This window comes from Agelaius tricolor, unplaced genomic scaffold (assembly GCF_023055355.1).
Source record: "Agelaius tricolor isolate 1412-34295 unplaced genomic scaffold, bAgeTri1.0.p SCAF_11, whole genome shotgun sequence".
NCBI lineage: Eukaryota > Metazoa > Chordata > Aves > Passeriformes > Icteridae > Agelaius > Agelaius tricolor.
The window spans coordinates 21,365,861-21,380,323 of record NW_027269271.1 but is presented as its reverse complement, the minus strand read 5'-3'; the positions used below and the strand labels follow the sequence as shown (position 1 = coordinate 21,380,323).

The 14,463-nt window shown below is 45.6% G+C and overlaps 1 protein-coding gene across 2 annotated transcripts in view; it reads left to right on the top strand.

Moving 5' to 3' along the window:
- EIF2B3 (eukaryotic translation initiation factor 2B subunit gamma) overlaps positions 1-12,862 on the top strand; it is a 96,961-nt gene extending 84,099 nt beyond the window's left edge. For both annotated transcript variants that reach the window (XM_071436590.1, XM_071436591.1), the window contains 2 exons: positions 2,237-2,340; positions 12,646-12,862. In XM_071436590.1, coding sequence (XP_071292691.1) covers positions 2,237-2,340; positions 12,646-12,698 — 157 coding nt within the window. In that variant the 3' untranslated portion in view covers positions 12,699-12,862. The remainder of the gene's footprint in view (positions 1-2,236; positions 2,341-12,645) is intronic.
- Positions 12,863-14,463: the final 1,601 nt, after the last annotated feature.

The following is a 14,463-nucleotide window of genomic DNA, read 5'->3' as shown; positions in this document are numbered from 1 at the left end:
TCATCTGACTGGCTCAAAGCAATGGAGGAGGAGGTATGCTGGAGTGCATGTTTTGGATAGGAGCCATTTCTGTGGGAAATGAGCAACTTCTCCCATTCCCTTTGCTAGTCCTAAGCTAAGTCAGGATGGCAGCAGTGGGCAGTCCTGCTTCCAGTGATCCCTTCCCTAGCCCAGCATAAATGCCAAGTTGCTCTTGCTCTCAGCAGCTGCTGTTGCACAGGAGATGGCCTGAGCCGCTGTGTGGGCACACAGGCTATTGGAAAGGAAGCAGATCGCGACAGTGCGAGAGCAAAGACAGGCAGGGGTCTGCTGTGTATCTTTGCCGCTTTTTATCTTATTAACATGTTAGTAAAAACCATGCCAAAGCAACCTGAGCTGGTTGCTTGTAGAATAATTGCTCATATTGCCTCCTTATAGGTCAGCAGAGGGGGGGAGTTTAAGTGAGTTAAAAGAATAATTGTTCAGAGGGGACAGTCTGTTCACGGGGGGTTGTAACTGTGAACCACTGCAACTGAGGTCCAGTTTTATTGCTTTTACTCCTGCAGAATTAATGGTGGTTTTGTGGGGCAGATGGTTTCTGCTCTGACTCACACAAGCAACAGAGTTGTAATATGTTTAATGATAAATTCTTTGTTCTAGATAATAGTGTTGTGTGAGCGGGAAAATACTATGAATTAATTTTGGGATCAGCGGTCTGGAGTGAGGATCAATGTTTCACACTTCTGAGGACCTCAGCTGACTACTGCTCCATTAAATACAGAATTGAGGCTCAGGGCTTTGACCTGATACCAAAACTGCTCTGTTAATTCAGACTCCAGGCTGACAGTTCTGTCCACAAGCCAGCTTGATGGTGCACTGCAGCCGTGTTTCACTAGGGCAGAGAGTAGTGGTGGTGCCCATAACCAAGGTGGGGAATGGCTGCAGGTCATTAAACTGGGCAGCTCACTGTGCAGAAGGTCATTGAAGCCAAAAACTTCTGGTTTTTGACAGAGATCAGTTGTTGGACTGATAATATTCACAGTTATTGTAATTAATATTGACAGAAATATTGGGAAGCAGATATGAGATGCTATGGTTCACAGTAGGATTAATACTGAGCTATCTAGGGGGAGCAGATTACCTGCATCTCTCCAGGGTTATAGATCTCACTTATACCCTCTTCCCAATCAGCTGGTTTTGATGAGTTTTAGTATTTTTAGATACATCTTAGCTGTGTTTTCTGTCCTTCAGTGACTCCTATCTACTTTTGCACATGTGAAAATAAGGAAAGAAATCATTTGATTCACAGCTATTTTCTTCTCTGTAGCTTTGAAAGAAATTACATTTAATGCTATTTAACACGATGCATCATGCTGAGGGAATAGCCTTTCAGGACACATCACAGATACTAGTTAAGATTGACAAGTTCCAACTTACTGGAAGAAGGGGCTCAGAGAAATGCAGTAACTCAGAAACTCTCAGCACAGAAGTTACAAACCCAGCAGCTGAACTCTGAACTCCTCTCCTCTTTGGATGTTGGGATTGGCAGATTTGAAAGCTGATTATTACAGATTCAAATACATTTTGGAATAAAGTGGCTTTTGCTAAAGTTCTATCGTGTGTAGCACTTCAGACTTAGTGATGTCAAAGGCAACATGAAGCTGAAGATAGCCAAGGCAGGTAGTGTAGGTGTAGTGTGGGTTTCATTGGTTTAGTACTGCAGAATAATCATGTTTGGGTGCTTGAATGTAACACGAACAAAGCCAACCAGCTGAGCTATTGATCTGCCCCTTCTCTCCACCTTTTCTTCGTGCCTGACAAGCTGGAATGCATAAAACTGCTCTGCAAAATTTGCAGAGAAAGACTGTGCTGCTGCTCCTGTTTTTAGCTGGGGAATTGAGCAGAGAAGCCACCCCTGCAGTTGCCCAGACTGTCTGTGGAAAATACAAGACTTGATCCAGGTCCCAAGTCTTTATTTATTCAGTTAAGTATTTATTCTGTTGAGGAAATGTAGAGGAAAGCTGTTCTAGCGGGAGGTAAAGCTGCAAACTCTTTTTTGCAAAGCCAATCTGACACCTGGCATTTAAGATTTTCCAGCAACTGGGTGTGAGGATCAAGAGAAAAATGGAGTTTTTGAGAAAGGAGCTGAACTGAACCTATTACAGGATCATGTCACAGAGTCATTACATATTCCAGTGGATACCTTTGTTTCTGTCATTTAAATTATTTTCTTGCTTTGCTTGTGTTTATGTTGTAGGTGCTGTCTTCAGGGCAGTGTTATTTGTCATAATGCTGTGATAGAGAAGGGTGCAGACATCAAGGACTGTTTGATTGGAAGTGATCAGAGGCTGGAAACCAAAGGTAAGTACAAAAGCTGTATTTATTGTGCATTTGTCATAATTTTCAGAACTTTTTCCTTGAGATTTTACTCCTTCTTCTTCATGAAGTGATAGTAAACTGTGGCAGTTCTACAGTGGGGTGTCCTATAATATCAGGACTTTTTTCATGGAAAGTACAGCTTCTTGGCATAAGTTCAGTGGTTTGCTCCTCTGAAGTTGGCAGAAAAGCTCTGTTTTTCTTATAAGGAACAAGATTGGGTGCTGAGACAGTCTTTTCCCAGAGACCACAATTAGATCAGCCTGAGGTTGTCCTCAGCAGAAGGAGCCATTATTTTGACTAGTAATCTTTGTCAGTGGCAGGGGCAAAGCAAGCAAATCTGTTGAACACACAAACATCCTTCTCTGTAGATGCTCCCAACCCACAGTGCCAGTGTGTTCACTTTGCTCCAAGGAAAAACTCGAGGTGGAATATCATATTAGGACCTGGTGTGCTCAGTATGAAATACAAGGGCAGCTACATTCAGATCTGCTTTACTGCCAAGAAGTACTATTTTGGGGCTTCAGAAAGGTTACAGCTACGTGGCCCTCATTTATACAAAGTTCAGCTGTCCAGTGGGAGTGCTCGTGGTGAGGGCTTGGTGGTAACCGCATGAGTGGAACTGTTGATTTCCTGCCCTAAGAGATAATGGGCAGGAAATGGCTGTTTCAGTGACTGCATCCCAAGCAGAGGCTTTTTAATGAATATTTATGGTTGGGGTTTGGCAGATCCTTGCTCCAGTGTGTAGACCAAGGACAAAAGTGAGTTCCTTTGCAGGCTTCATGTGAAGTTATTTAGTCAGATCAGGATTTATTTGCTTGCTTTGTCTTTGAGGGTGGATTCCCAGTTCTAAGTGTCTTGATACAGAGCAGGGTTTGAACTTAATGTAGTATAGCATAACCTGTTGTCAGCTTTGCATATGACAAATTTTAAATTGAAACTAAAAATACAAAGGACTCATGAAAACAAAGTATTGATCTTGCAGTTGCAAGTCTCTGATACTGTAGGTAACACATTGAGTTCACTGTGGTCTTGGTCTCTGTGTGGCTGTGTCTACTCATAGCTTTGCCCATCACACCAGTCTGAATTGGTGTCCTTTGTCCCATTAAACTACCATGTCCCTGAGTGCTGCATCTACACATCTGCATGAATCACCAGGAGAGATGAATTGGGTCATGTTTGGTTGTTAACCTGTATTGTGAACTATGAGGACACCAGATGTAGATTTAGCTAATATTTTAGGAAACAGGAGTATATTTTATTTCTTTGGTATATGATACCAGACAGAAATATCCCCCTTTGACCTTGATCACAACCACTTCAGAAGTGTCTTCCAGGGTGGAGATCCTAGTCTGGTTGATTGTAGTATGAAAACTACTCTTTTCTCCTTGACTGTCTTTGTCATCCTTGTCTGAATAGGTTTTAGGGTCTGCAGATGTATTTGCAGGGAGGATAACAGAGCTGTAGCCATGGATCATTTGCCTATTCTTGAGAGGCTACTGCTCCCCTCCCCATAGTTTAAACCCACTTCTTGGGTTAACTAGAGGCTGTTTCGAAATGCATGATTGACATTAGCAGAGACATAGATTATAAATACACCATTATGCTGAGCAAGAAAAAATAGTAAAGCCTCAGTTCATTTTCCTGCCTCAGTTTCCTAACCATTCTAGAATTTCTTTGGGCTAGGGGTCAGGTTTGCCTTGGTGGTCTGGGATCTGTCTATGAAGTTCATGACTTACTTCCTGCACCATGGAGTCTTTCCAGCCCAGCATGTCTATTCTGACCTTGACTGATCCCATAGTAGACTGGGTCTTGTCTTTTTCGCTGTGAAAGCATGTCATGACTTCCTTTCCCCTGCCCAAGACTTCCTGTATCTTGTGCCAAGCTTTTGGTGTGGCCCTGTAAGTCTGTTTCCATATTGCACCCTTCATCAAGACTTTGGCTGTGTTTTTCTGTTTGGTAACTTTTCCTTCTTCAAACTTGAGCTTCCATGGCTGAGTAAAGAAAAAACCTAGTTCTCTTGGGTAGGAGCCACCTTTTCTTGCAAGCTGATCACCCTTCAGCAGACATAAGCAGTAGCTGCTGGCTGCTGACCCTAGTCTGGGAGTTACACATTCCAGTTTCTGGGAGTAGAAACCTCCTCAGCAAAACTCCATACACCTTCCCAGAAACATTAAAAAAATAAAAATATAGCAGTCCCTTATTCCAGAACATCAGCCAGGATTCATCAAAGGTAGAAATATCCCTGAATCATCCTACACAGCCCCAAGAAGATCCCACAGTTGACTTTGCTGCAAAACTGGCTGTATGCTCCCTGCTCTACCATACGAGTCCTGGCCACACTGCCCAGGCAGCTTGGGGTACAAGAGCTCTTTGAGCCAGTGGTGCACTGACCTCCTTTCATAAAATGAATTCCAGTCCCATGCAAGGAGGATGGCAGGAGAACAGCTACCACAAATGATAGGCAAACGTAACTTAAACCAGCTCTCGTCCTTCTCCTTCTGCACAATAATATGGGTATGTTTAGGGTGGTCCAAATGGTACAGCTGGGAGTAATGGGATTGAATTAAACACAATTTAGGTTGGCTATCTGGAGCATTTTCCTAACGATGTGGTCTGGTAGGCTGTGGGATAATCTCCCTGGGGACATGGTGGGAGACCTCATCACTTAATAATGGGCTTGGCAAATCTCTTGACACCTAAATAGAGGGAATACTCCACCACTGGTTACAGGGGTAGATCAGAGGCAACCTGGTACTTTCAAACTAAAAAGAAAATTGGAGGCCCAGGAGTGCTGACAACTGTCAGCAGTGTCATCCCAGTCCTGCATTGACTTCCACCCTGTCACAGCACTGGCCAGAGACAGTATTTTTAAATGTCTCTGTTGAAGTCAAGGTATGGAGTTTTATTTAACTTCTGGATTTGCAAGCTGTGCCTCCTGAGACCACTGCTATTCTCCTACTGCTTTTATTACCATGCCTTGGAAGCATCCACTTTCCTTCCTCTTTGGTACTTGAAAGAATTTGCTAGCAGAGAATTAACAGATGGGCTTTGTGAAAGCTACCTCACCAGGTAGCAGTTTGAAAAACATGTTGGTACCTAAGAAAAAGGCAGTAATTCTTAGAGGAATAGGAAATGGCAGACAGCATTCTGAAAGAACATTATTGCACAGAGCATTCAATCACTGTTTTGAAGACAGTTATTAAGATTACACCGCAGCCTTTTTGATAAAGCTGGTTTTACAGAGGAGCTCAAAAGCAGCATGTGCTCAGTGAAGTAGGACTAGAGAGAGGGAGTGCTGCTGATGGGCCAGTCAAGGAGTCAGATGAGCCTGGAGTCACTAAGTACAGCTCCCAAAGGAGTCTCTCAGCCAGATTCAGCAGGGAGAGTGTTGTACATCTGGTATGAGTTAGCCAGGTACAAGCATGTATGGTAAAGCAGCCTAACCCTTCTTCAAGGTAAAGCAGCCTAACCTTTCTTCAAAGCAACCCCAGGAGCAGAGATAGTAAACATTAACACAAAGTATAAAACTGGCAAAATTGGTATAAAATTCACTACCTTTTCCCTTGCTTTCATCTCTGTTGTCACTGGGGCAGGGTTGTTTTATTTGCATATTTATTTCCAGCATCAGACATGGGGCTCCAACTAGATCTGTGTCCTACCTGATCCTGACTCCTGCTTCACAGCTCTCCATTATGGCTCTGTCTGAGCACCAGGCTCATCCCAATCCGAGCTTTCTCTTTGGTTTTTCTCCTAGTGTTTCTCCCATAGAGACTTTTGTTTTTCTCTCTTACTTGGTTATTCCCAGACACCCACCTGACACCTCCTCTGGTCTGACCATAGCTGCTATTTCCAGTCCCATGCTCCTTTTTTCATCTAGCATTCATTCCCTGACTGCTTTTAGTTGGATTGCATCCCTTTCTCTCATGCCCAGGCAGGCTGTACTGGGCACAGGACAGGGGTGGTTCTGTGCCAAGTGCTCCCCTGGTCCATGCAGCTTGGAGGAAGCCCTGCCTTCCTCCTGCACTTCCATGGTCAAGAGTGCTCACTGCAGTCTCTGGAGCTTTTAGCTGTTCTCCTGAGAACATGTGCAAACTTCAGATTTTTTTCAAATGCTTATCACATAGCCAAAACTGTGTGGTTTCTCACAAGAAGAGAAAAAGGCTCATATCCAGTAAGGACTGGCTCCCGTTTCCAATCATTTTCCAAGTCCTGTTCCAAGCTTGGAGTCCCAGGACTTCTCAATGAAACAGAATAAGATTGTTTTATTTTAATGAGGGCCAAAGAGCACATTTTTCTCTAATGTCATCCTCTAAATCCAGGTACATTTTATGAAACCTCCACATGTGAATGGTTCCCTGCTTGTGAGGAGGCTTCACATGAGCCAAGATTTAACAGGATAGGGGCAGAAAGGAACTGAGAGACTTTCTGATGCTCTCGCTACATTCAAGTAAGGGCAAGCATCTGCTCTTGCAAGATGCTGAGTACCTCCTGGTGCAGTCTTCAGGAACTGAAAACACTTAGCACGACACAGGGTTGGGATCAGAAGGCATGCTGCTGTGCAGATGGGAGTTACGAAAGCTCATGAAGAACAGACACAGACTAAACAGTGCACACATGTATATTGTGCACAGGGGTGCAAAATGAGCTGGAGGTGATGTAGGAATGGTGTGAATTTATAGCAAAACTGAGAGATTGGTAAGATTTCTCCCTGAAGTAGTTTAACTACTGAATGCCCATGACAAAGATATTGTTGGCAGTTAAAACAGGCATCTCTTAAATAGTTGACATTTTTGTTGCAGTGACTATGCAGTGACTACACTGCTAACTAATCCTAATAAGCCTTCTTTCCAAGTTGTATAAAAATGGTTTATGAGTTCTGGCCTTAGCAGTGGCGCAAAACTTCCTTAGAATATCCATCCAGCGATGCTTTGGCCTCCCTTCTGCTGCTGGGGACTGCCACACTTGTGCATACTGTCATTCCCAGCCAGGGAAGTTCAGGCTTCCTGAGTGAGCGGGTTAAATGTGCTGCCACATTCACAGCATGCTGATATTGAAGTCTACCCAGAAGGCAGCAGTTCATAACCTTGTGGAAATATTTTTACATGCTCCACGCAGAGAAAATAACTACTTCTGCTCTGGTAGAGCTCAGGCACATGAAAAAGTCAGGAAGAACACCCCAATAGATGCTGAGAAAGGACAAGGGCTTGTGTCCAGTGCTCCAGGCAAATATGGCACCTCTGCCATCATATCAGGAAATTAAGATGTAGACAGTCAGACTGCTGTTTTTGAGATCCCTGCTTGCATTTGCTGTGAGGGAGTGATAGCCCATGGGAGCACTGATGGATGTAATCCAGTCCCTTCTCACACACTTTGCTAGGACTCTGTCCCAGTATGAGGACTTCAAGCATGTCTCCCTTCCCAAGGAACTTGCTATCTTAGGTGCATCCTGAGCTCTGGGTCTCCTTTATCCTTTACTAACCTTTCTTCTAAGACCCTGTGTGATCGCTTCCCTGTACATCTCTGTCCTCTACCTTCACTCCTTCAATCTACCTTCACTCCCTCAACCTATCCGCTCCAAGCCACAGTAAAGTCATCTCTCATTGGGCACTGAGTCACTCTTACCTTCACACTCCAAGACACATCTCAAGAAGGGTTGAGAGCAAAGGGATTCATTCTGGTTGAACTATGAAAAAATCCTCAGCTGAACCATGGGGCCACCAGCACTGAGAACTGGTGGTTGGATGTAAGGCAGAAGTAAGATCCCTGCTGCCTGTCTGTTCTGTGGGCTGGAGGCCCCAGCTGTGGCTCAGAACTGATCTGCCTGAAGCTACCACTAACCCCCTGGGGTGACCTGCACATCCCTTATTCCCTGCATAAAGGAATCCTAGGAGCAGCTGGAACACTCAACTCATGGGGATCATCATTGTTGGGGACCCATGGGCTCAACTGATGCCTGCACATTGGGTCTGACCTGGCACTTGGGAGAAATTGAGACATGCCTGGCCTTTGGGGCCACAGTGTGGTCACCCTGGTCTCCAGTGATCGTGTAAGTAAAGCTTGGCTGAGGAGAGAACAGGCCTTGACTGGAAAGTCCCACTGCTCTGTAAACACAAACAAATCAGCCCCCATCACCTGCTTCCCTTCTTTATCTGTACATGTAATTTAAAACACCCTCCAGCCTCCCAAAGTCAAGCTTCAGCTGCTTCCCATCCCCTTAAGCCCCTTTAGTTCCTCTCCCCCCCCTAACCTGGCTGCTTTTCCAGAGCCAACCATCACTGCAGAGACAAGTTGCTCTTCTCTCCCACTCTCTGATCCTTTCTGTCCTGGGTGAATGTGGTGGGAACCACCCACAGCGTGTTTTCGTGCATGCGTTTCTGCAGCCACCCCTCCCCCCCACCTAGTTTTTTAAGTTAAACTATCTCTTGCTTTAAAGAGAGCAAATACACAGCAGTGGCTTTCATCACTGCTGTATAATAGAGCAGTAATTCTGTGCCAGGGACTGTTTTCTATTTTATTTTAAAGGGTTTATAAAACAGTGTATGTAATTGAGTGAGTAAACTGAACGTTTTCTGGAGCCCCTGAGGGCTGAAACTTCGTGGTGGTCCTGGGCCTAGGCCCTAACCCTTTTTTTTTCTCTCTTTTTTTTTCCTCCCTTTCCCCTCCTTCCCCTCCTCCTTTACAACCCAGCGTTGCCACCAGCAGCAGCAGCAGCAATCTGTCTGGGGCTAATTGAGCAAACAACAAGGAGATGCTTTCACATGGCTTTTAAAGGAATGCTCCGGCATCCCCTTTCTGTGAGTGGCTTGGCAGGAACCTGCCAGGAAGGCTGGGGAGTGCTGGGTCCCCGGCCCCCAGCCTGCTGCTGGGGTTTGTGCTGGGCTGCGCAGTCATTTCCGCCCCTCTGTTTATTTGCATTACAATTTGTTTTTAGCCAAGCACCAAAAGCTGCTCTGCTCTCTAGCTCGCCTCGTGCGTATGTTTTTAAGGGGCTAGTGTACAGTATGTGTAAACAAATGTCTTCCCAAGCAGGAACGCATATATAACGAGTGACAGGTTTTTGATTTACACTCAGTAAAGTCTCCGTGGACACTCGGTTCAAGCACCCAGGCAGACTTCAGGCTGGGCTGCGTCAGCAACTTGAAGCAAAGTGCTAATCAGAAGGTTGAATGTGTTGATCAGCTCTGGATTTGCTTAGCACCAGATGCTCCCAATCTGAGAAGATCTAGTTGAACATGATTTAAGGTTGAAGAGTCCAACTCTTAAGGCTTTCTCAAAGTCCTTTCTCTAATCTCTCTTCTTTCTCTGTGGGCTGAATGCATCTGTAACTCTGCCAGTGTCAGATAAAAGGCAGCCTGGTAAGAAATCCGGGAGCTGGGGAAGGAGAAAGGGAGCTGAACAGCAAAGCATGTGAGGTGCTTCTCCCTCCTCCCCCGGAGTTTCAGGCAGAGTTTCTGCGGGAACTGAGCTTGCCGGTACCAGCCAGAGCCACTGGCAACTGGCAGCCACGTCTGATAATGAAACACTATCCACAGCTCAGCTCTCTGGCACACACACTGGAGTCTGAATTCCCTTCACTCCTCAAGAAGGGCTTTGGGAATGGAAGAGGGAAGCAGGGTGAATCCTTATCTGCCTACCACATCCCCTCGAGGTGCGGAATGGGGCTTTGTTTCTAGCAAAACCATTCCCTTTATCACTTAAAAACTTTCTCGCGGATTTTAGACAGGCAGATTCATGTGTTTTCTTTAAGCCTTTACAAGAAGAAATACGTTTGGTGATATGAGTCTGAAGTAGCAGTGACATACCATGTGTGCCCACTTTGGGGAATCTGGGTCACGGGGATCAAGGAGGAGATGAAACAGGCAGAGGGGTGAGAGATGAGGGAATGCAGGCTCCAATTTCCCATGCGGCTTTGGCTGCTGAAGCTCCCTAAACTCACTGCTGCCTCAGTTTCCCCATCTGTAAAACAGGAATGCTCTTACTCACCCGTTCTCAAAAAGCACTTTGAACTCATCAGGTGTAAAATACAAGACACCATAAGGCTGCTGCTAGCATGTCAGTGCAAAATACAAATAGTCTGTACCACCTCTGCAGCAAGGTATGTGACAGGACCCATCCCAGCTCTGCACATTTAGGACTGTGGAGGATGCTGTCTGAAATGAAGCAAGAAGTTCCTTATTAAAAAGTATTGCTACAGATAACCTATATATAGAACCATAAATTGACATGGCTCTCTATGAGCCTAGATGAAGACATGTTTAATCTGCAGAGGCATAATATAATTACTCTCACTGGATGGTAGCCAGGGTCTTATTCACATCATAGAAATCAACATGATAGATAGTCTGCTTGGAGGAGGTTCAGGAATGGAGTCACAGGAGTTGCTACAGGGCCTGTTGAGATATATTGGGAAAGTTGTTGGGGGTGAGGAATGTATAGCAAGAAATGCTGCAGGTTGGATTTGAGGTACCTTGGCAAGGCTGTGTGGGGTCCAGGACGGGAGGAGAGAGGCGCTGAAGGCTGGACTTGGGGCTATTGGCAAGAGCTGTCCTGGAGAAGTTGTGTGGTGCTACCTACATCATGCTTGCACCTGGCACTTGTACAGTCAGCCCCTCATTTTCCTGAGCATTGCATCCACCTCTGCTCATCCTGCCCAAAGTGCTGGAGATTGAGCTCCAGGATGTTAATGTGAGGCTCCTGGACTAATTACCAGTTTACAGTAAATACCCTGAGCAAAGAGCTAAATGTCTCAATCTGATGCTGCAGGTGAGAAGCAGCCCCTTGGTCTCCTTATTTTAGCCTTCACGAAGGGTCTCTGAAAGGAAGTGGTGTGGCTCACTCATTCTGTCCCTCAGGCTGAGAAGATTGCATGTGATCCATATGATTGTGGGGTTGGGGTTGAGGTTGTAGTGAGAAATTATCTTGCCACAGTGCAGAAGTTTATAGAGCACAATTTGATCAAACCTTTACTGGAGCAATGGTTTGCACGGTACAAAGGTTGCATCTTGAATTTTAAACCAAGAGAAGCACCATGTTGGCCCAGCCACTTTGGGGATTGCCAGGAATTTCTTCCTTTAGCCAAAGGTGGGATATTGTTTTGCAGCAATCTTTCAAGATCCACTCCCCTGAGGGGAGGAGTTTTAGGTAGGTAAATAAAACACAACTCATCATTTCCATCATCCTTGGCTATCTACCCCCACTGCTGTGTAAGGTGTGGGAGACACCAGAGCCTCCATTGGTGTATCCCAGCCCCTCACAGGCCTTGACACTTTATCCCAGGCTCCAGAGACAATTGTTATTCCTAATTGCCGGAGGTAAGATGAAGAGCCTAGGGGCATGGGACACAGCACCTGAGCTCCACCTGGATAGGTGTCCAGCTCCTGGAGAGCAGTTTAGATTTACCACCTCCCCCACAGTACCCTGAGGACACCCACTTTGAGCACACCAGCTTTGTGTCATGCTCTGAGGCCACATGCTTGGGTTTTTTAGGCACTGGGCTTTCAGTTGCGTGTTTTTATTATTTTGGCTTTAGATCCTTTATTTGCAGTCCTTCCCTGACAAGCTGCTTTTGCATTTTAAAGGGAAGGCTCTTTCAGTACAGTGCATTAACAGTGCTGGGGCAGGGACTGGCACATTAATGTGTCCACTGGGGCTGTGCAAAGCTCCTGGGAACAGGCAAAAGAGTGACCTTGCAGAAATTGCCCCTCCAACAAATTTGCTCCACAGGAGGGTCAGGTTTAAATTTAAAAAAAAAAGAAAAGAAAAGAAAACACAAAAAACCTCTTGTTTTTAAGCTGCCAGGGCTGAGTTGAGATTGTTGAGAGGATCTCACACTGCCTCGGTGATGGCCCCCTGGTGCTGAGCAGCCCTTTTCCCACCCGGCATCCCAGCAGTTTGGGGTAGACAGTGCTCTTTAGGGCCAGGGTGGATTACTGATCTTTAATTTTATGTCCAGTCGCCATGTTAGATTTTGATGGTTCCTTGCCTTGACCTAGGTGTACACCTGTCAGTAGCAGCTGTGACTTACGTAGGGCCTCTCTTGTTTATTAGTGACACATACATGTGAAAACTCTCATTAGAGAAATCTCCTGATGTTTAGTCAGTTGTTTAGGCTTTCACCATGTGTGTGGGATACTGTCGGAGAGACGCTGGAGTTCAGCAAATCTCTGTTTGAGTTCTCCAGAATCTGCTTTTCTCATTTGTTTTAAAGTTGCAGATTTAAAAAATGCAAGGTCTGAAGCTCTGCTGCAAAACTCAATTGCTCTTCTTTTCCTCCCTCTCTCTTTTCAGCCAAACATGTTAATGAAGTCATTGTGGGCACCGAACAGCTGATGGAGATATAACCCGAGTAGCTTTAAAAGATGATTTTATGGAAGCCAGCAGCAGAACCAGATGTTCAAGCATCGTAAGATCATCCGTACAGATCAGTACTGGCATGGTTTACCCTGTCATTGCTCCTTTCCTGTTCAGCTTTATATTTATGTCTTAATAAAGGAGGATTTGCAGAGCGGAGTGTCCGTGGGCCCCTCCCCCCTCATTGGGATGCGCGCGGGTTGGTGCCGGGTTAGATCGGCTCCTGCGCCCGGCCAGCGCACTGTACTTTTCCAGCAGAAGGGAGAGCGGGGACCACACAGACTGTGCCCACTCCAAAGAATGACTTAGCCGCCCTCCCTGCGGTGTAAATCACGTCCCTGCAGTCCTGCACCACCGTCCCTGAGCCTGGGAGAAACTGCTCAGGATGCTGCTTGTGCATCTCATCAGCACAGCAGGCGGACAGTGAGAACAGCGGCCGTGCCGGCTGCTCATTGCAGCCCGGCAGCTTCGCCGGCCTCCTCCTCCTCCTCACTGTCTCTCATGATGCTGCCCCACCGCACAGAAGTGTTTAATCTGCGCCTCTCCTCCTCTGTAATGCAGTCAAAGAGTTTGGCACCCATTTCCATCAGGGCTGAGTTTGGTCTGATAGTTTGAAATTCTGCCCAACAGCAAGTATGTGAGAGCTGGTTGAGCATGAAGGAGGCATGAGGTGTAAACAGTGGGTACTCCCTGCCTTATTTTGATGGTTCTTCCTGTCAGTCCACTGTTCCTAATCCCAGACAAGAGGTCTCTCCCCACACTTGGATGATCCATGGATGACTGTACCTGTGTCTCTGAGATGAGTCGCTCGTGTTAATGTGAAACGCACAGCCTTGTGGTCAGGGCCTGTGCCAGGATTGTAAAGCACCTGGATGGGATTGAAACACAAGCTGTTCTTTAATGTTTATAAATTGGACACAAGTTTCTACCTAAAAGCTGTTTATTAGAATGTAGTAGGATTGAACAGGACATTTATCTGCCCCTGGCAGTTTGACATCCAGAGGTGCTTACAGCAACTGGCGGGGATGGTATTTCATTAACTGAAGTGATAAATGTTAAATGTGTGCTTCATGGGCATCTGTGACCCCTGAGAAGAGTTACCATTTCCTAGTTAATTTGACAGGAGAGAGATTATAATCCAGACATTCCCTGAGTTTCATAAACAAAATCCTTCTTCTAAAGGACCAGATTGGAATGGAAACTATGGGTAAGGACAAACTTCAAGGTCTGTGACAAGCTGCAGAGAAGAAATGCACTGCAGTTCAGCTCCCAGCTTTGTGCTGGAGGTTTTGTCTCGTGTATGTGCGCAAACATGTTCCTAAGGTACGAAGCCTTTTTCATCCAAGGATCGCAGAGGTTTTACAGAGGTTAATTAAAGAGAATTCTTGTCTCTGTGTGCGGCAAGGGAGAGAGGCTCCATTTTGGGTGTGTAGAAACAGAAGCAGAGTGGAGTGTAATTACCTGGCTTTGCATTTTACCAGAAGGCTGGCAAAGCCTTGAGAGGTTTGCAGGGACTTTGACTCACAGTCCTTTTGCTGAAACACAAAGCCTTCTCCCCCTCTGTTTTTAGGATACATCTTAACTTCTGAAAGGTCTGCATTGCCTTGTTTAGCAGCTACAGCTTTACCTCCTTGTGCCTTAATTATATGTTAAAGTCTCAGTCCTTTTGTTTAGCTAATTTAAGAAGAGGGTGGGGGGCTCTTTACTGTGTCGGTTAGAATTTAGCATTAATTTAGTGTTCTCTGACACTTGAAA